This window comes from Musca autumnalis, unplaced genomic scaffold (assembly GCF_047663935.1).
Source record: "Musca autumnalis isolate F117 unplaced genomic scaffold, ASM4766393v1 scaffold_3, whole genome shotgun sequence".
NCBI classification, from domain to species: Eukaryota; Metazoa; Arthropoda; class Insecta; order Diptera; family Muscidae; genus Musca; species Musca autumnalis.
Genome location: NW_027411866.1, coordinates 110,421,715 through 110,442,261, shown reverse-complemented (window position 1 = coordinate 110,442,261; position 20,547 = coordinate 110,421,715). Strand labels below are relative to the sequence as shown.

Genomic DNA, 20,547 nt, shown 5'->3' with positions numbered 1-20,547 from the left:
CGTTCTTTTCACGGAGTCGTTCTTTTGAACCGGTTCGTTCAAGAACGACACAAGTCTAATATAGATCGGTATATCTCGACAAGATATGAGGCAGTCAATGTCAACAAGAAGCCCTCTAAATGTGGATAAATGTCATCTATTGACCAGTAGGCCTAATGTGAATTTTATGTTTTCTTGTTCAATTCTTGTACGCCATAGTAAAACATAGTCCTTGAGGAAGAACATAGTCGATGGAAGGATAGGAGGGAAATAAAGGCTGAACTATTGTTTGACCATTGTCTAACATTCCCAGTCCCAATCATCTTCTGTTTTGTGATTAGAGGATAACTTCACAATACACCTGAAAGCATGCTGATCCCACAATGCATTGCATCGAAACAGATTAGGCAAAGCTGCACTTTGTATCACAAAGAATCGGCTATAGGGTAACAAACATGTTTTACGTTTCATTTATTTTTGAAATATGTCTTTGGATATCAAACTTATATACTAATATAATCGTCAGGTCTATAAGAAAATTTTAGCTTAAATTACAATTTACACAAATTTCACATGAAATTTCCTTTACAAAATAAATGTGTTTCTCAATAAAATTTAATTTCTAACTCAGTACAACACACCTTGGTAAAAATCAAACCTCCATCTTTCGGTTCATCTATAACGTATATCAGCATTACGTTTAAATTCTCTACCATCACCACGTTTCATAAACCAATTTTTATTCTCTCCACTGTACTTGTGTTCATTTTGTTTGCGCAACTCTTCTCGGTGTTTCATATATTGTTCCTGCCATTCGCCACTACCACCATGTGGTATTTTCTCGTCATTGAAACGTTCTTTGGATGAGTTTGGTTTAGAACGTTTGCTGTTAAAACGTTCTTTGGAATTATCTTCACCGCTGTCATGTTTGTGGTTCCAACGTTCCCTGGAATTGTTGTTGTTTTCTTTACTGCCACGTTTTTGATAACGTTCTTTTGAATTGTTGTTGTGTTCTCCTCCACGTCTCTTATTGTAGTCATGTTCCTTGGAGTCTTTTCTCTCACGTTGCTTATTAAAACGTTCCTTTGATTCGTCATCATCATCCTTATGTTTGCTGTAGTATTTAGACCTGGCTTCATTTTTAAATTTTTCAAAATTTTCCTTGGAGTGATGCTCAAAATTTTTGCCACCTTCTGCTGGTGAGGATTTCTTGGATTCTTTCTCGTAAGCCTGGGCCTCAAAACTACCACCAGCCCCACGATGTTTATTGTCACGTTTGCCTCTAGTTTTCCAATAGCTTTTGGACATATCGAAATCGGGTACCTTTTCTCCTTGTTTTTCGTTTGCTAACGTTTCGCCGGTTTTATCTTCTGTTGTTTCAAACTGCTTGGGATCCTCATTACTTTGATAAACAGGTTTATTTTTTAAAAACTGATTTGCCTGTTTATCGAAATTTTGTCTCAGTTTCATATCCGGTTCCTGTTGCTCGCTGAGAATTTGCTGAATTTGATCAAAAGGATTTTCAGTTAGGCCATGTAAATCCTCCGCCACCCTTTCAAACGCCTGTATTGTATCGGATTGCTGTTTAAAATCTTCAACAACTTGACCAAATTGTTCAACAATATTGGGTTCATTGCCTTTGTTCTCTACACACATACCAGCAAATTCTCTAAATGAGCCATCAGGACATCTGTAGGGCTTACGGAGGTCTTCTTTGGTAATTTCAACAGGCCTGAGGGAGTCACCATTACCTGACCAAGCTTTGAAGCGCTTACCCTCATAGGGTTGAGAGTCGTATTGACCCTTGTTGTATTTATCTGTCTTCCTTTGATGATGCTGATCATTTAGATTGCTTAAATATTTGACCTGCTTATTTAGTAAATCAATTTCAGCTCTCATAAGATTATTTTGCAGTTCCATATCAGTGAGTTTTTGTTCCAGTTCTGCAGAGGACGGATTCGAAGAGCCCCATGTTGGATTACGCAAACGTCCAAGTAAAGAGAGCAATGCCAAGGCAACTCCAACATAGAAAATTCCTTGCAGGCCACGTTTTACAATAGGTGTTAGGTTGCCTAATTCTGCTATTGTTTGGCAGCTTGCCATTTTTTGTATGGCTTTGTTTTTATCATTATCGTCTTCATTGTCGTTTTCGTTTCGCTCATCGGATCTTCCAGGACGTTGTCTTAATTCTTGTTCTGTTCTTGTTACAATTATTGGTTGCTGCACCACACGTTCATCCCTTAACTTTGTCATAATCTCCTCCTCTTCTGGTGTGGGTATTGTGGCAAATTTTAAATTCAGATCATGCAAATGATCTCTCAAATAAGGATGAGGTGATAGCCGGCCAACCTCCTCTGTTTCACTGATAATTGAGATGCCATCGGATAGGTCATCAGCTTCATGCATGAATCTGGAGAGGAGGTAAACAAGTTAAAAAAATATTGGTTTATACTTTTATATAAGAACTTACTCTTGAAGTTTCTTGCTATCCATTGCAGTAGCTTGATGCTCGTCCTCTTCATCTTCCTCATCGGCATGTTTTTCAACGGCTTCCTCAATACTGTCTTCATCATCGGTTTTATTTAAAATTTCTACTCGTTCTTCTCCTTCAGTGTTTGTCTTCTTTTTATCCATTACCAAGGTCCATGTTTCAAAGGTGTCTGAAGATTCAGTGCTGGTGGTAATTGAATCATCATCGTGGGGGGAGGAATTACTATCTAATGATTGTGCTGTGCTACTACTGCTGAGTTTGGTGGTGTCTGATGTTTTAAAATCTTTTTTATGATCTTTATTAACTGCTGCCTCCTGCTCCGGTTTTTCAGATTTATCCATTCTGTTGAATCTGTTGTAGTTGATGTGATTTATGCAAATCCAAATGTATGTAATTTAGATCTGAAAACAAACAAGAACAACAATATAAAATTAATATTGAGTAAAAGAAAACACACAAATAATAAAAAATAAACAATATATTTTATGTACATTTATAAATATCTCTCTCAAGCGTGTTTATCTTATCAGTTGCAGGTATACTAAACAACAAGCATGTAACCGCTGACGAACTACATTGCCTTACAGATGATAACTGACGCGTCTAGAAATGTATCAAGTCTAACGTACCTGAACTTGCTTGTACGTATTGCAATATCTTGTGAATATTTACAAAACTATTTCTTTGTTTCATTCACTAAACCTCCCTCTTCTTTCTGTGAGCCAAAACAAGGCGCAATTATTAATTTTGAAAAAAAGATAGCTCTTATTTTCTTTGTCTGCTAATGATGGGCCCGCACGCTGCTTACGCGCTTACCTATCTATCTGCAACTGTTGTTGGTGCTGGGCCGGCAAAAATATTGAGTGTGGTATTAAGAAAAACGTCTTGTGTCCAATGATCTCGAAAAACAAAGATCGTGTGGATTGTTTTTAAAAATAATTTCATGTTTTGTGTGTTGATTTTGTTTGTGGGAGGTATACGAAATATTAGGGTTGCCAAATTAATTGTTTAAAAGTGAAATAATATGCCTGTCCGCGTACTCGATAATTTGTAAAAATTATTACAAATGTTTCTAAAACTGACAGTTGTATAAAGGAAAAGTCGCTGAAAATTGTATCAGCAACATTTAGTAAGTAAAAAGACACACCAATTGAAAACCGACCAACAATTTTTATTATTACAACAACAATATGCCTGTCCGTGTACTCCATAATATGCCTGTCTGCGAACTCGATAATTTGTAATAATAGCTGTGTCTTTTTACGTGATAATTATGCTATTGTATAGCTGTTTTTAGAATCGCTCTTGGCCCTATGGGCTAGGTTACTGTGATTGTCAAATAAATTAAATTAAATTAATTAAATTAAATTAAATAATTATTACTAATGTTGCAGATTTTGACAGTTGTATAAAGGAAAAGTTGCTGAAAAAATCTTTCAGCAACATTTAGTAAGTACGAGGACAAACCTAATAATAATTGGTCTGTTCCAGAACTGCAAAAATCTGCTAATTTGTACTATTTTTTTCGATAACATAAATGAAAAAATGTTATCGTAGTAAAAAGTAGTAGCTTCTTGCAGCTTCTGGAACAGAGCAAATATGTCATGAATTATATGGTCTGTTGCAGAACTGTAAGAATCTACAAATTTTTACTATTTTTCGATATTATAAAGTAAAGATTGTTACCGTAGTAAAATTTTAGATTCTTGCATGCTCTGGAACAGAGCAATATTCCGACAGATTTCCGCCACCTCTGAAGAATGTGATATTTATTCTATTTATTTAACAACCGAACATTAATTCAAAGCCATCGGGCCAAAACAGATGAATTAAATTATAACAATTTATTGTATGTTATCACTACTCAATATTTTCTCTAGTCTGGAAATCGAAACTGTGTATTTAGTTTGCACGAAAAAAATTAAGATTTGAAAATAAATAAAATTAAATAAGTAATATAGGGCGTTAAGTTCGGCCCGGCCGAAATTCTTATACCCTCCACCGATATTTATATTGAAACCAAATATCAGCTTTTTCGTTTGGATAATGTGGCTAAAACCTTCGAAATACCCAAAAATCGGGATATACCGTTCGATGGGAGTTACATCACAACGTGGACCTATACCGACCATTCTCTGTGGGAGTGTTTCATATTCCCAACGAAGAATAACATAAATATGTCAGTTATTTAATTTGGGTAAAACCTTCAAAAAAAGATCGGAAGTTACAGTTCTGTGGGAGTTATGTCAAAACGCGGCATAGACTTATATCGACAATTCTCAGTTCGAATGTTTATACACCCATTGAAGATTATATATTAAATACTGAAGGCTAAAACCTTCAAAATACTGAAAATCGGTTGGTACCGTTCTATGGGGGATACATCAAAACGTGGAACTTTACTGATAAATTCCTAGAAAAAAGTTTTGTAGCTCAAAGAAGGACTTAAGAACAAATTTCAGCAATTGCGGTGTGATAATGAGGTTAGAACATATAAAATAACGAAAATCAGGAGTTACCGTTATATAGAATTGTATGCTGATCAAGAATAGGGCTCCCACGAATATTTCGATGTGTTACAAACGGAATGAGAAAGTTATTATATCCTTCATATTATGGTGTAGAGTACAAAAAAGCGTCAAGTTCGGTCACGCCGAATTTTTCATACCCTCCACCAAATACCAAATTATAGCTAATTCGGTCAGAAAATGTAGCTAAAAACAAAATCCTCAAATCGGTACTGTTATATGGGGCAACCCCAAAACGGGAACCTATGTCCAAAATTATTGGTACCAAAATTTTATTGGTCACTAGGAACTCTAAAGGCTAAATTACATCTCATTTGGGATGAAAATGTCGATAAAAGCCTCAAAATACCTGAAATCGGACGGTACGGATATATCGGGCCCACACCAAAACATTGGTGAACAATAGTATACCTACCCACTAAAATGCCAAATAAACCAACGGCATCTTTATGTGAGGGCTTTACTCTACAGTCATCTGACCTGAAATATAGGGGGTTATTCTTAACTTAAATCCCCCCTTTTGTGGGGATCGCGTACACACCATGATCCGCATCATGATGGCGTATACGAAGAGAATTCGAAAACCAGCTACAGAATCTATTTCATCAGCCAGTTATATATTAAACCATACAAATTACTAGTTATTTAAAGATAAAATTATATTAGATTTTATAACTTCCAAACTCATGCAGAAGTCACCCAAGAATTTCCATTAGTATGTGTGTATATATGAGTGAAGAAAACAACAACCACATGATGTTTATTTTCATTCACTTAAACTGTAAGTGAGAGAGAGAAGCAAATACAAAAACAACTCAGTGGGCACCTCACTATACAGTCTTTGCAAAGAAGCTGGTCCCTGCTATAAAGGTTCCACAACTACATTTAAGTTCCTATATGGATATAGAAGTCCTTGTTCTTCAACCCTGGGGTAGGGTAGGTAGAGAGGTCGGCTATATAAAGGAGGTAAGTATTTCGATAAAATAGTGTCGTACAGACCAATATTACCTTTGTCGCCAGTAGCAAAGATAATAAAGGTCTAATTCATATCCAGGAACAAAGAATTTACATGGATTTTCCAAACATCACTTGACAATGACCTGTAAATATAAGGTCGAATCTAATACAGGTATACAAAGACAGTATATTACCCCTGTTCTGTAGAAATTGTTCCGAGTTACAATTATTGTGTAGGCCGTTTTCTACTCTTGTTAGCGGCTGTAAAAAAACCTTTGAGACTTTACTGCTCTCCATGATCAAAGAAAGCTAGTCAGAGTCAGAGTATTGTAAATCATCATTCACCTATCAGTGAAGGAGAATGGGCCGTGTCAAAGATCAGTGTTCGTTCCACTTGGTGACAGGCTCCTGTTAGCGCCAATCACATCACACTACACTGTTATGTATACAGATTAAAACTTTTTGGCCTTTCGTGAATACAAATTCAGCGCAATAAAAAGCTATTAAGATCAATCCGAATGCCCCTAAGAAATGCTACAAATAAACTTGCTGAGCTCTCACAATACGATGGATCGGCCTGTGAATGTGCGAGAAAATAAATATGTATTTAACTAGCGAATACGAATACAAATACGTTATGTATAGTATGACAGTTAGAACTGCATGTAAACAAGTTTTAAAAACGTATTCGACAAATACGTACATACATATATACGTATGTCAGTTAGCCGCATACATACATGTACAAACATACAGATCCCACTACAGAAAACGACAAATAATTCGAGAACCAAAAATAGTTAGAGGATACGGAAGGTGGCGTTGGATAGGCCATCGAGAGGCCAGAGGTCATTTTCTCTCTCGTCAATATAATATAATAAACGGTTTCTTTCCAGAATATGATTAGGTTTTACATGAGAGAATGAGAATAATTGTTATATTCTTTGAACAAATTCATCAAAAGTGCCCTACTTGGCCTCATCGAAAAATTACATGTAATATGGGTGTATTCTCTATTCTGAATTAATTAATCAAGTACACCTATATGAGTTTGTATTTATAATCATATTAACAAAACAATTATTAATCTGATTCAATATAAAAAATTCTTTAACTTCAAATCTAAGATACCATAAAAAGATTTCATATCGTCCAAATATAAAACCACATTATACAAATAATGACCTATTTTTTATTAAATTATCACCTTTCCTATTCCTTATTAGTATATATGTGCATGTACTCTGCTAGGCAATTTGGCAGTGAGTATGTCTAAAGATTTTGTCATTTGAATGCTTTTGTTGTTTACGTTTGTCGTGTGCTTTTGCTATTGGACCATTTGTAGTTGACAGAGAAATAGTATCTCAAAGATGCAATTTTGTGAAACAGAAAAATAAGAAATATTCTCATACACCAAACTGCATACGTGTCTTCTTGTGGCACATTAATAACAAAACACGTCATATACATATTTTGCATTAAAAAACACGTCAGATATTTTGCATTAAAAAATCTATAAAAAGAATTATCGCAAAAACACCTTTCAAATACTAAATGTATGTACGAATTTCACAATTCAATATAAAAACTGCACAAGCTTGGAGTAAAACGAATGGATTACAAAATGTTATATTTATTCTTTAAATTTACATTGGTATTAATTTTCAAACAATATTTTTAACAAAAATACTTCTATTTAGTTGAAATGAAATTTTATAAATACATCCGCATTAGGAAGTATTTTATTTTAAACGGGTAGAAATTGATTTTTTGCACGTACATTTGTCGATGAAAGAAGCAATATCAGGTGCGACGTATTGACTCCTGCTCGTTTACGTAAAAATAAATTTAAATATTGCAAAGCGGTGGAAAATAATATGTTACTACATTTAAATAAATACTGGGGTTTTTGAACGCGAATGTTTTTTTACATTATTCAGATTCTTCTCCAGAAGTACCTAAATGTGTCCATAAATATCACGATTAAATAGTGGGAATATTTTCGGTTCTATAGTTACAATGCATTGAAGTTTTCTAAAACACACAATTGTAATTTGGCTAACCTTTTATAACATTTCTTGCAATTTATATTCCGGAGGTGACTGGAACGGCATTTGGATGTAATGTAATTGTAAAGAGAATTGGTTAAACTGCTAAAATAATAAGATTAAATCAAATTTATATTCTGAAGATTTTAGAGAAAAATATTGTGAGTGCAGTAAGGAACAGCAACCCATTTTAGCTCCTTAAAAAATTGAAAATATTTATTTATTTTTAACTCAGTTGCAGTTGACAAATCAAACTAAAATTAAAATTAAAAAATAATTAACAAAACGAGTAAGAATGGCGTTAAGTAAGAACTTGTTTTACCTTCCACCACGAGTTGTGAACGATTAGTTTCCTTTGATTTATGAAGAAGACTAACTTTCAAAATACCGAAATTCGGGAGGTACACTTCTTCTATACCTACAAATTTCATGTGGAATGTTTTGCAACCCCAACGAAGACTAAATACCAAATTTCAGTCATTGGATGGAATAATATTAAATTTGAAAATACCGAAAACTGGGATGTACCGTTCTATGGGGGCTATACTCGTATGAAGGCGTTGACCTATTCCGACATATTTAGAGGGGAAAGTTGAATACCACCAACAAAGACTAAATACCAAATTGCAGCCACTTCGATGGATTATTGTGACCATAACTTCAAAATACCGAAAATCGGGATATTTTAAGGCGTGGACCTGTACCTACACATTTCTGGGGGAACGTCTTATACCATCAACGAAGACTAAATACCAAATTTCTGCCATTTCGGTGGAATATTGAAGCCACAACCTTCAAAATACCGAAAATAGGGAGGTACACTTCTATCGGGGCTGTATGAAGGCGTGGACCTATACCGAAAAAATCTGGGGAAAAGTTTTATATCCCCAACGAAGACTAAGTATCAAATTTCAGCCATTTTGGTGTGACAATGAAGCTATGTAATGACGTGGACCGATATTGCCCATTTCTATACCAAATTACAAAGCTCTATGTTAAAAATTGTGAGCTGTATCTTGATCTAAACAGACGGACCGACGGACATAGTTATGTCAACTTAGAATTTCACCCTGAACAAGAAGAAGAAGAAAATTCTAGGGTAAAGTTGTATACCCCGAAGGAAGACTAAGTACCAATTTTCAGTCATTTCGGTGTGATCAAGAAGCTAAAACCTTCAAAATATCGAAATGGGGTGGTACCGCTTTATGGCGGCTATATCAAAACGTGGACCGATATAGCCCATTTGCAATACCAAACATCCTAGAAGTAATAGAAATTTCTATACTAAATTACAAACCTCTATGTTAAAAATTGCATTGGGCATGGTTAGATCGAATTAGAATTTTACCCTGATCGAGAATATATATACTATATAGGGTATCCGATGAATATTTCGATGCGTTACAAACGGAATGACAAATTGAAGAATTGCACTAGAAGCGGAGGTGGCGGCTAGCTTCCATGTTGCACCAGCTGCTCAATGCCGACCTATCTCGCCGAGACTGGCACTAGTGATTTTATGGCAGTCAGTAGTAGAATTCAATAGCTCATTTTTGAGTTACCGACGAAAATGCATATAATTTCAGCAATTAAAGAAATTTTTGTAAGTTATTTTGCATTTTTATTTTACCGATTTTTGTCGGTAACTCAAAAAATTAGTTACAGAATTCCCCTACAGGTGTGGAACAGCTGAGGTAACGGTGCTTAACGTATAGGGTCTGATAAAAAATTTAAACTTTCGTGAGATATGTATGTTCCATTTTCGCATTTTTCTATTATTTTGTATTGCCATTTTGTTTTTGACATTCGGTCCTAGATAATGACCAAAGGGGTACTGACGTTACCTGTCGACCCGTCGTTTTGTCTTGGGTCAGTCTTGTCTCCACCAGCAGACAGCCCGACTTCATCACCTCTGAACGGAACTCTTTCACCAATCATGGGAAAGCTTATTAGCCTAGTTTCACAGAGATCTAATTCATTAAATTAAATAGAGAACTACTACATTTCCCAGGAGAAGCTGGGAGAATACCAATCCTAGTGACCCCAGAGTTTTGAAGCTGACGCTAGAAGTTAACAGGTTGGTCGGTAAGCATAACTGGAACAAGTGGCTATCAATCATCTGGAAGAGTTGCAACATTGTAGGTAGCTGAAATAAATTAATTTTGAGTACCGGTTAAGTCATCACTCACGAAACCCTGGGAAGAAGGATGGTAGGACCTCAGTCACGCTTGGTCACGTTACGCTGATCCGAAGAGGGTTATATCAATCGACAATTTTGTCTAGCACATCGGATGTGACAGGGCGAAGAAAGAGCACTACGTTTTAAATCTCTTTAAGACGAGGAGGTACCACCACAATTTGTAATGGAATGATGTTGCAAATGCCATCAACTAAGCCGTTAGGACCATTCGTTATTTTCATGGTAATGCTGAAACAATGGCTCGACTATCTTACGAAAGATCTCAACCTGTCGCTAGCAACCCACATCGTGCCCGATATCTTAAAAATGGGCGGGATAGTCCCTCTACTGAAACCATGTAAGGATACAAACATAAGTTTTACGCCCGTTTCCTTAAAGATCCCAATTTTCAAATGTTTATGATAATCCTGGTGATGTTATTAATATAGTTGGAAAACTAGTCTTTCCTTTTTTCATTTCAAATTAATAATAAAGCAAACTCCTCCTTTAGCTATAAGAAGAAATTTTTCCTCATACTTCGCATGGTCACTAAACAATTGTCGTCATAATAAGTAAACACGTAGGTATGTATATACATATGTATCTAAATCAAATCAAAAATCCTTCAACTTTTCATTTGACGTTCTCAAGGTAAGTAAGCCCCAGAACAATCGAACCAGCTAAATGGTGGTATGTAAGATAACCATGAACCGAAAATCGATTGATAGTGATAATGCAATGGATATGAGTGGCTAAGGCCAAGAATAATTCTAAACAAATAGCTTTTTATTGTTTACTGTGCAGGGGCATGACGATGATAGCATTAATAAATTGTCATAATGCCAATACAAAAATAGCAGGAAATAGGAGGACGGGCAGTCTAGAAGTAGTACAAAGTATTTACAAATGTACTAAAGCAAACAATAACAATATTAACATCAACTTACGCAAAATTGGTCAACTAGGTAGACAAAAGATGCAGGCTTACAAATATGATGTATGCTCGCTGCGCTGCACTTGTTATAATCCCAAACAATTTTCAGGAACACTTTGTAGAAATATCCAACAAAGAACTTGAAATTTGCTAAGTTGTTTTCTTTTCCTCTATTTTTTTGTTAATTTTCTGTAATTAATTTGTTTCTTGTTTAATTAATTTCAGCAATAAAATTCAAGATGCATTTCATTTGTTGCTTGTTTGTAACACCACCACCAAGCACCGCCATTTAAGGCTTATATACTATATCACTCAGCTATGTATTATTTAAGTTTTCTTTTTGATTGCTTTATTTTGTTACAATTTGCCCGTCATTTATATTCCGATTCACCGTCCACTTGCTTTGGTTTTTGTTTGAAAACTACGTAATTATTTTTGTCAAACAACTGCTGAAACCAAAACCAGGCGACGAACGAGAATGAAAATAATTTTTGTTATTTTCTTTTTGTTGTTATTCTGTGTTTTTGCATTTCTTTTTGTTATTTTGTTCCGTGAGGCATTGCCAGCATGAAATTTGAAGAGGTCAGATAAACTATAGGAAGATGAGAGAGTTATCTCGGTCATCTATACAACGGTTGCACAGTGTGAAGAAATTGTCTAGGAACAAGCGGAAAAGCAAAATAATGGTTATATTACACCATATATTTTTCACATGTATGACATCAGCTGGTCTGTATATTAGTATACCCAAAGTGATTACATACATGTGAAAAAGCATATAGTGTAATATAGCCATAAACTGGAGTTTTAACAAATTAATGATAAAATATACATACATACATCAGCGGGGAGCTTGGTCATAGTTCATTGTAGTAATTTTAAGATAATTTGACTGATTTTAATCGAAGGCGTGGACCATTATATATTCTGTATTGGTTAATAATTTAAGGCCAAAAATTCAAGGGCGCTTTAAACTTAATTATACTAATTTATCAATTCAAAATTATTCTTTTAATTTGAATTGTTCGGAAATAAATATTACTGGGGGTCAATTCTTGTTCTATGAAAATTTGAAAAGAAAACTTTTATAAAGGAAATAAATGTCAAATGAAAAATTTTATAAAGCATATTTATGCTCTGTTCCAGAACCTGCAAGAATGTACTAATTTTTACTACATTAACAATTTTTCCTTTATGATATCAGAAAAAAAATAGTAAAAATTAGAATTTAGGAAGGTGATACAAAAGGCGAATTCAGGGGTGTAGTCTTTATTTGCTGTCAAAAGTTGATACGCGAGGAATCTACAATAGATAGAAGATAACCATAAAGTATTTTTTGCGAAGTTTAAATAAATATGTTGTACACAAATGTTCTTTATAGAAGCGAAATACAGTCGACCTCGATTATCGGGACCGGAGGCATCACGGATAATCGATTTTCCCGGATAATGGAGTAACGCTGTTTTCCTGTAATTTTGATAAAAAATATGCTTTATTGTAAATATTTACAAATTAGAGCAATTATAAATTTAATGGTACAATAAAGGAGAGGTAGGCCAGGTATGAAAATCACTGAGAAATGCTACCCTGCAGCCATGGCTTAAAACGTCAAATGGCATGGTACAATAATAATGGTAGATGTACCTGCATAGCTATCCCGTATTACAAAAACATATGGAACTTAGAGCTTCACTTTTTATATGTTAAAAGTGCCATATAGTGTAAAACCATTTCTTTGGCTAGGCCCCAGAATATTCTTGTTGGTAAAGTGTTCCAAACATAGCAAAAGTTCTTCCCAAACTTATGACAGTGAAAAAATTTCATTCACTTATTTTCTACTTGACAAGTTTGGCTAATCTGACATCGTGATTGCTGGCATCCGATTTGCAGATAAATGTCAGCAGAATTTTTACAAAAATTTTAATTTTTACGTTCCCGTACTTTTGGAACAAATTTAAATTAATATCAATATTTGATAAAACTTTCATTCGTAAGTTTTGCTAAAAAAATCATCAATTTTATTTTGCCACGCGAATACACATTTTTGTCCTTGTTTTCAATTTTAAGATATAGTGTTACAGCAGAAGTCTTTTGTTGGAACACTTCAGCGATACATCTACCTTTATGATTGCATAATGACAAAAGCAGTACAAAATGTCAACCCTGCTTTTGACATATCAGGCCATAAAAAGAAAAAAATTGTAATCAGCTGTGAGCTGTGGCCTACCTTTACTTTATTCTACCATGAGTTTGAAATTTTTCAAAAATAATTCATTTGAGCAATGGGTTTGTCCATTGAAATTTGGTCGAATGAATTATAATCCCCCATAATAGAGATTTTCTTTTTTAATCGGGGTAAACTAAACAAAAAAACTGAGTTTTCCTTTCCCTGATAATGGAGTTTTATGGATAATCGATTCACGGATAATCGAGGTTCAACTGTATTTGTTATTTAGTTTTGACTAAAAACATGATTTGACAGCAAGTGAAGACATTAGTTGGTATGTTCGATAACCCAAAAGTTTGTACAAAATTTTGCAAAATGCTGTTCGATAACAAACTTGTTTAGTAAAAGAGAAATGAGAAGTAGTTGCAAGTACTTGCAAGAATTTGCAAATACTTTTTACTTGCGAAGTTATCGAACAGGCTTATGCCAAGTTTACACTTGCGCTCCAAAATCCACTGGATTTCACGAAATCCTGAAATACACCCTAGTGTTTACACTTATTTTTTTGTTGATTTCAGACATATCACAATGATCAAGGTAGATGCTTATGCGCAGCTGATGAACATGAATTTTCAAAACAAGTTGTTGTAAATTGAATTAATCATCAAAAATATACGACAATATAGAACTTTACAACTTTATTTCGAAGATTATAGTAAAATTATCTATATATCGTATTAATAGTGTATAGTACTAATAAATGAATTTATCGTTGAGACATCTTAATAATAAATTTTGATAGATAAAAGTTGTGCTCAGAACCTGCAAAATATTACTACTTGCAGTAGTTTTCCCTTTTAGAGCGTTCCCGTACTCCGAAATCTAGCAAGACTTGCACTTCTCTTTAAACAAAAATAGCGTCGAATAACACCATCTTCTCCTGTTTTTGCAATTTCCGTCATTTTTCCGTTCCCGTATTTTTTAAGAAATTTGTATGAGGAAGCAATTTTTTACAATTCGCTCTTTTTTCTAACATTACCATTAAAAAAGTACAGGAACACATTGAAAAATAGCATTGTAACAAAGTAAGTCCATATTTATATTAGGCAATTTTCCTTGCGGCAATTGTCAGTTTGTCGTTTAGAGAGGGTGTTGAGAGGCAAAGGGTTACCGTATTCCTCACCCCTCTCTCCTTCAAACTGACAATTGCCGCAAGGAAAATTGCCTAATGTAAATATGGACTAATTTAATATTCTTTTCACATTGTTTACAAGTTTTTATACTAAAATTGTTTGTTGCAGTAATTGACCATCTACCTTGTTTATTGTGATACGTGAAAAGTGTTGCAATTTTTGGTACTTTTTTAGGCAACAACAGTGTTGTATATCATGTGTACTGTGATTTCGATGTTGATTTCACTGAAATCACGAAATGATATGATTTCATTTTTGTATGCGAAATCATGATAAATTTTGCTTGATTCCGCGCGAAATCACGAAACGGCTTCGAAATCACGAAAAGACGCCGAATGTAAACCAAGCATTATTGTATCACTTTTTTCTTACACCATGCGTATACGCAAAGGAATTGACAGTTGAAATCCATTCGATTTCGTATATGTACTATAGACAACACTGTATTATTATCTAAGTATAATTATACTGTTGGCAATGCTGCCGTACCATAACCCACATTTTTTCGATCTGGCAATATTGGCTAACACAACTTGTGTGGACCAATTCAGTGTTGTATATTTTAGTAGCAAATAAACACTAACCCCAATTGTCCGTTAAATTTGAAAAACATTGAAAATAATAGAGAAGAAACACAGGTACACCTTTATGTTTTATTTGACCAACTTTATTCTTTTTTCCAATTACAACAATGTTAAAAATTGTTTTTTGTGTGTGAGTAACAAAACCTCTACATGTTGTTCTTGTTGTTGTATTATCAAAATCTAAACATAAACTTTGTTGTTAAATACTTAAAACCATAAATTAGAAAAAGAAAATACAACATGCCTTAGATAACTAAATGGGTTAGTGTTTCGTTTTTTTAAGTTTTACTTAAATCTACTAAGCATAGCACTTGTTGTTATGTTTCGTTTACAATCCCAAACATGATTAGTTTTGTTGCTAATTAATTAGAAATAGAAGGAAAGAAGTTGATAGAGATTACTATTTTCTAGTTTTGCCCGTAAGTAAATTTGCCATTTTCAGCCTGAAATTCCTTAAGAGTGTTGCACGTTTTAACTCACCATTTTTGTGTTGATCGTGTTGTTGTTGCTTTTCCATAATACGTTGTACCTCTCCGGCCTCCGAACCACTTTCCCAATCAAAGGCTGGACTTTGTCGGGCATTTGAAACGGAGTTGGTTAGTTCTTGAATTTGTGGCTGTTGTGGTTTGGGGTGGTGCTGCATGCTTTGCTGGGTGGGAGTTGATTCCCTAATTAGAGGAGAAGCAGAATATTGCCGATGTTGCTGTTGTAGTTGTTGCGATGGAATGTTTTGTAAATGGGGTGAAAGTTGAGATGGTTGTTGTTGCTGTTGCGCCATTATTAGGGGAGTTGTAGCACGATTTTGAAACTGTGATTGTTGCATTGGACCTGCCGCCGTGGTCATCAATACCGATGACTGCTTTAGAGCGTAACGTGGACTAATTTGATCAGTTAATAGTCCCGCCTGCTGTTGCAGTCTATGATGCTGGGGTGTCCAATAGATTTGACTCACTTGTTGACTTGAGCGATCAAGTATCAATGGAGTACTACGTCCGTCGTGCAAACGGGGTCGTATAATTTGTGGTTGTATATTCAAGGGTTCCCGGACGGTTATATAGCCATAACTAGCAGCACCGGGCATGCTTTGCAGCTGATGAGGTCTTATATATTGGGGTTGGGCATATAACTCCGTGGCCGGTGGATAGGCTGTAATAATTTGTGCTGGTTGTAACTTATCACCATCGACCAAGATGTATTGTGTGGGAGCTGGAGAAAAGGCACTTTCAGGTCTTTGCAAAGTTCCAGCAGGACGTATGTAGACAGGTTTCAACTCTGGTTCTCTTCTTATTATATATTGTGTTGGTGGCGCAACCAATGCAGTACGATGTGGTATTTCATATAATTCCGATTGATTGGATTGAAGACTACCTCTTTTGACGACATGGGCATAAATGGGTGAATTGGTATTAGGATCTGTCACAATCTCCTGGGCTATGGGTACAAAATGTCCCGTAGCTGGGGCTGGTAAACTGTGCATTCGCTGTGGCACCTGGGGGGCAGCATACATACGTGATCCTGGTCTATGATGAGTCTCCACGGAAACATATGATACGGGCGATAAATCTGTAGCTGTTGGTTGTTTCTCATAGATGGCCTGCAGCTGGGCAGGCTGCTGATTGGTTGGTGTTTTATTTAAAGACTTGCGACAAAATTCTTTAATTTTTTGTAAAATTTCTTCTCGTGTCAAAAGGCCACCTATGCGTCGCGTGGTTGTGGCTTGTTGATTGCTGCTATCACCTTTGCGCCGCAGCACCACTGGGGTTTCTGGAGTTTCACTATCATAACCACCTCCCCTTGCTGTAACATTACCCAAAACGCTTTGGGAACGTGGCATGGTATTCTGGTTGGTCTTGTTTGTGGCCTCAGGAGCTATGATGGGCTTACCATCAATAATTTTCACCTGGCGATTGGCATTGGAACGTATTACCCCAGAGAATGTGTTGCGTTGTGGTGACCCTCGGCTGAACTGGCCTTCCTGTCCTGAACCCAAACGTACCTGACTTCCACCGGGTAAATGTTCATAAATATTTTCCAAATTTTGAGAAGATTTGCCAGGGTTTTGGGAGGGTGAACCCATCATCGGCGTATCCTGTTGATCCTTGGATTTCATGTTCTGCTGCTGTTGTTGATCTTGTTGTTGTTGCAATTTCTGTTGTTGCTGCATAACACGATAGTATAACTCGCGATCGGTTTGCTCCTTTATAGCTCTTAAACGTTCCCATTCCTGTTGATCCACATAGACTCCCAATTGGGAAGCCTTTTTGGGTACTGAAGATATTGGTGAAATATTTTTTGTACTGATGGCAGATGTTTGTGTACCCTCTCCACCTGCGCCACCACCACGTATGGGTGTAGAGGTAATGGGTGGACCATCATTTACCGGGAATGTGGTCTCTTGTACATTATCTCCTGTCCGAGTGGTTATGGGAGCCAATAAGGTGTCTCCTGTGACACTGTTGGATCTTTGATGGTGTTGCTGTTGTTGCTGTGGTGGCGATGTGGGTTGGGCGCCACGATTGGCATTTCTTCTCAAAATTTCATTGCGGTCCATTGATGAAGATCTACCAAAAACTTGTTGCCTATCTTGTTGTTGGGTTGTACGTTTCGGTATCATGCTTTGACGATCCATGGTTCTTCGGAAATTACTATCGTTCTTTTCCCGAGCTGGAGCCGGTTGTTCACGTGCCAATGTATAGAGATTATTGTTGACATTTGTTGGCCTTTCACTTAGCACCATTTTGGGTGGTTCATATTTTGTAATTCTTTCACGCGACAACGTCCTTCTTGGTGGCTTGGTTATGGACTTGCCTTGCAATTCCTTGCGTCTCAAACCAGGAGTTCCAATGGTATTGGATTTGGTGGTATTTGTGAGATTCTCGTTACCATTTTGTTCACGATTTGCCAAAGCATTTGAGATCGATAGAGAAATGTCATCCCCACTGGCATAACTTTTGCGAGATCTCTCCAATTGTTGTTTCAACTCCAAAGCCTCTGCGGGACTCAGTAAATTTCCCGCCTTGGGTCTACCATGGAAACTTTGACGTTCAAGAACAACTCGTTTAATGGGTTTTAAGGAACCATTTTCACTGCTGCTGCTGCCATCATACAATGGCTTGATTATAGGAACCGGTTCTTTGGGTGTTGTCTTCCGTCGAGATGCAAAAATACTGTTAGCCAAAAGCCTCTGAAATACTGATGGTTTATTGCGTGCTGCGGCACTGTCCACACTATCTGAACCATTGCTTTGAAATTGGATACGTTCAGGTTCTGCCTTAAAGCTTATTTGTTTAATGGGACCTCCTGCCACATACGGTTGGGGTTTATTGCCATACATGGGTTGGGCGCCATTCGGTATCTTTTTGGGTATTAATGTTAGACCTTTCTTTTCGAGATATTCTTGGAATTCTTTCGATTTTATGGTATTGGTAAAGGTACCTGTGGGTGGTGGTGATGGTTCTCGGCTACTGCATGGTTGTTCTCCTCCACCGCCTCCACCATTGTTATTGTTGTTTTCATTTTGTGGCATTTTTTCGGCGTTTTGTTGAGTTCCACTCATATTGTTATCATCACTGGATTCACTTTTCGTTAGCGGTTCTTCAATTTCATCTAAATCGTCATCCGAGGATATGTGCAGTTTCTTTACACGCTCATCAAACTTCTTGGCATTCTTTGTTACTTCCAGCGGATTATAGAGACTGTCTTCCAAATCTGTACCAGTTTTTATTTTTAAATCTGACAATTCGGGATAATTCGGTTTCGAGCACTTCTTAAATGTCAGTGGCAGCTTTGTGGGTTTATTTTCGTTTTGGCGATTTTTCAATTCCTTAAGACGTTCTCTGGGTTGGGGCTGTGGCGGCGCATTCTGTGCTATTATTCTCTTTGGTGGCTTTTTTAAAGCTATATCCCGAAGTTCCTCAAATTTTAATCTTGCTAATACTGTTGGATCGTACACAAAGTAGGGATCAGGATTTTTAATATAGGTCTTGACGTATTTCGACTGCTTTAGGACCTCTTCTGTGGTGACAAATTCATCGGAAGGTGATTTAATGATACCATTACTTTTGCGCTGATTGGCCTCGTTTTTGAGGCGTTCTCGTTCCTTTTCCTTCTCTCGCTCCCGTTCACGTAATTGTTGGGTAACAGTTTTGCGAACACTTAATGTTGAACGTTTTGCCGGTACTGGTGGTGGTGTCTTCTTATCTTTTCTCTTTGCACTACCATTACCATTTGTGGTTGGTGTTGTTGTACTCAAATAACCATTCGTCTTGAAAGGATTCTGTTGATCTACAATCGGTTCTCCGGCAATGAATTTCTTTATTTTTTCATCATTCGGATCAAAGGAAACGGACTTTTTCAATTTCGTCTTGGGTGGTTTCTTTTCCACCACCTCTCCCTCTTCTTCTGTCGTGGCGTTATTTATGGACTTCTCGGTAGTGTCCGTATCACAGCTTTCATCTAAGGAATTACGCAAACAACCATTTGTTTTGAGATTATTTATGGGTGATATCCGATTGGTATCCAGGGATTCTAGTGAAGCACATTTAATGGGATCTTTGTTGAATTTATTGGATAAATATTCGTTACTGCTGGTTTCTATAACTGTACACAAGGATTCGGTGCTGACATCATTACTAAGTGGTTCTGACATTTTTCGAGAGATCGAGATTGAGTTGTGGAAAGTAGTAGGAAGGTTGAGGGGAAAGTAGTTAATAAAGAAGTGCTGCTGTTGTTGTTGTGGAAGTTTACGTAGACTTGCATTGAATGTTCGGCTAAAATTCCCGGTTGACCAGTAATGGCATCTAATGACGAGAAAACTGTTGGGAAGAGAGAAAAATAAATAGAGAAGGAAATAAGTTTTTGCATTATATGTTATAATAATTTAAGATTATGTGATAAAAAGAATCAATTCTTGTACTTTCAGATAAGCGATGCTGAAGGCTATGTAGAATACCCATAAATAGTTTTGTTTTTTCTACAAGGTACAGAATATGTTCCAGATTGTGTATAGAGCGTAATCCCTAATTAGGATTAAATTTGAAGGTTTATATTGAATAAACAGACCCGAACAAGCAGCAAATTTAGGATAGAGATATGTAGAAGACCCATACATCCCGATTTTCGGTATTTTGAAGATTTTAGCCACGTTTTCTTACCAAAACGACTGAAATTTGGTATTGGGCCTTCTTTGGGGCTACACAACTTTCCCTCAGAAATTGGTTTAGGTCCACGGTTTGATATAACCCCCATAGAATGGTACATCCCTATTTTTGGTATTCTGAAGGTTTAAGCAACATTTTCTTACCGAAGTAACTGAAATTTGGTATCTGGTCTTCTTTGTGGCTACAAAACTTTTTTCGTGAAACTCGTTAGTGTTAGTCCACGTTTGGATATAGCCCCCACAAAACGATACCTCCCGATTTACGGTATTTTGAAGGTATTAGCCATACTATCTTACCGACGTGACAGAAATTTGGTATGTAACCTTCT

The 20,547-nt window shown here is 36.2% G+C and overlaps 1 protein-coding gene across 9 annotated transcripts in view; it reads right to left on the bottom strand.

The window, feature by feature from the left end:
- Positions 1-421: 421 nt before the first annotated feature.
- LOC141397412 (uncharacterized) overlaps positions 422-20,547 on the bottom strand; it is a 268,907-nt gene continuing 248,781 nt past the window's right edge. For 7 of the 9 annotated variants that reach the window (XM_073973563.1, XM_073973557.1, XM_073973558.1 and 4 more), the window contains one exon: positions 15,122-19,874. In XM_073973563.1, the coding sequence (XP_073829664.1) occupies positions 15,461-19,708 (4,248 nt within the window). In that variant the 5' untranslated portion in view covers positions 19,709-19,874 and the 3' untranslated portion in view covers positions 15,122-15,460. Of the gene's footprint in view, positions 2,390-2,449; positions 2,872-15,121; positions 19,875-20,547 lie in introns of those variants that run through there. The other 2 variants (XM_073973566.1, XM_073973565.1) reach the window with 1 other exon arrangement.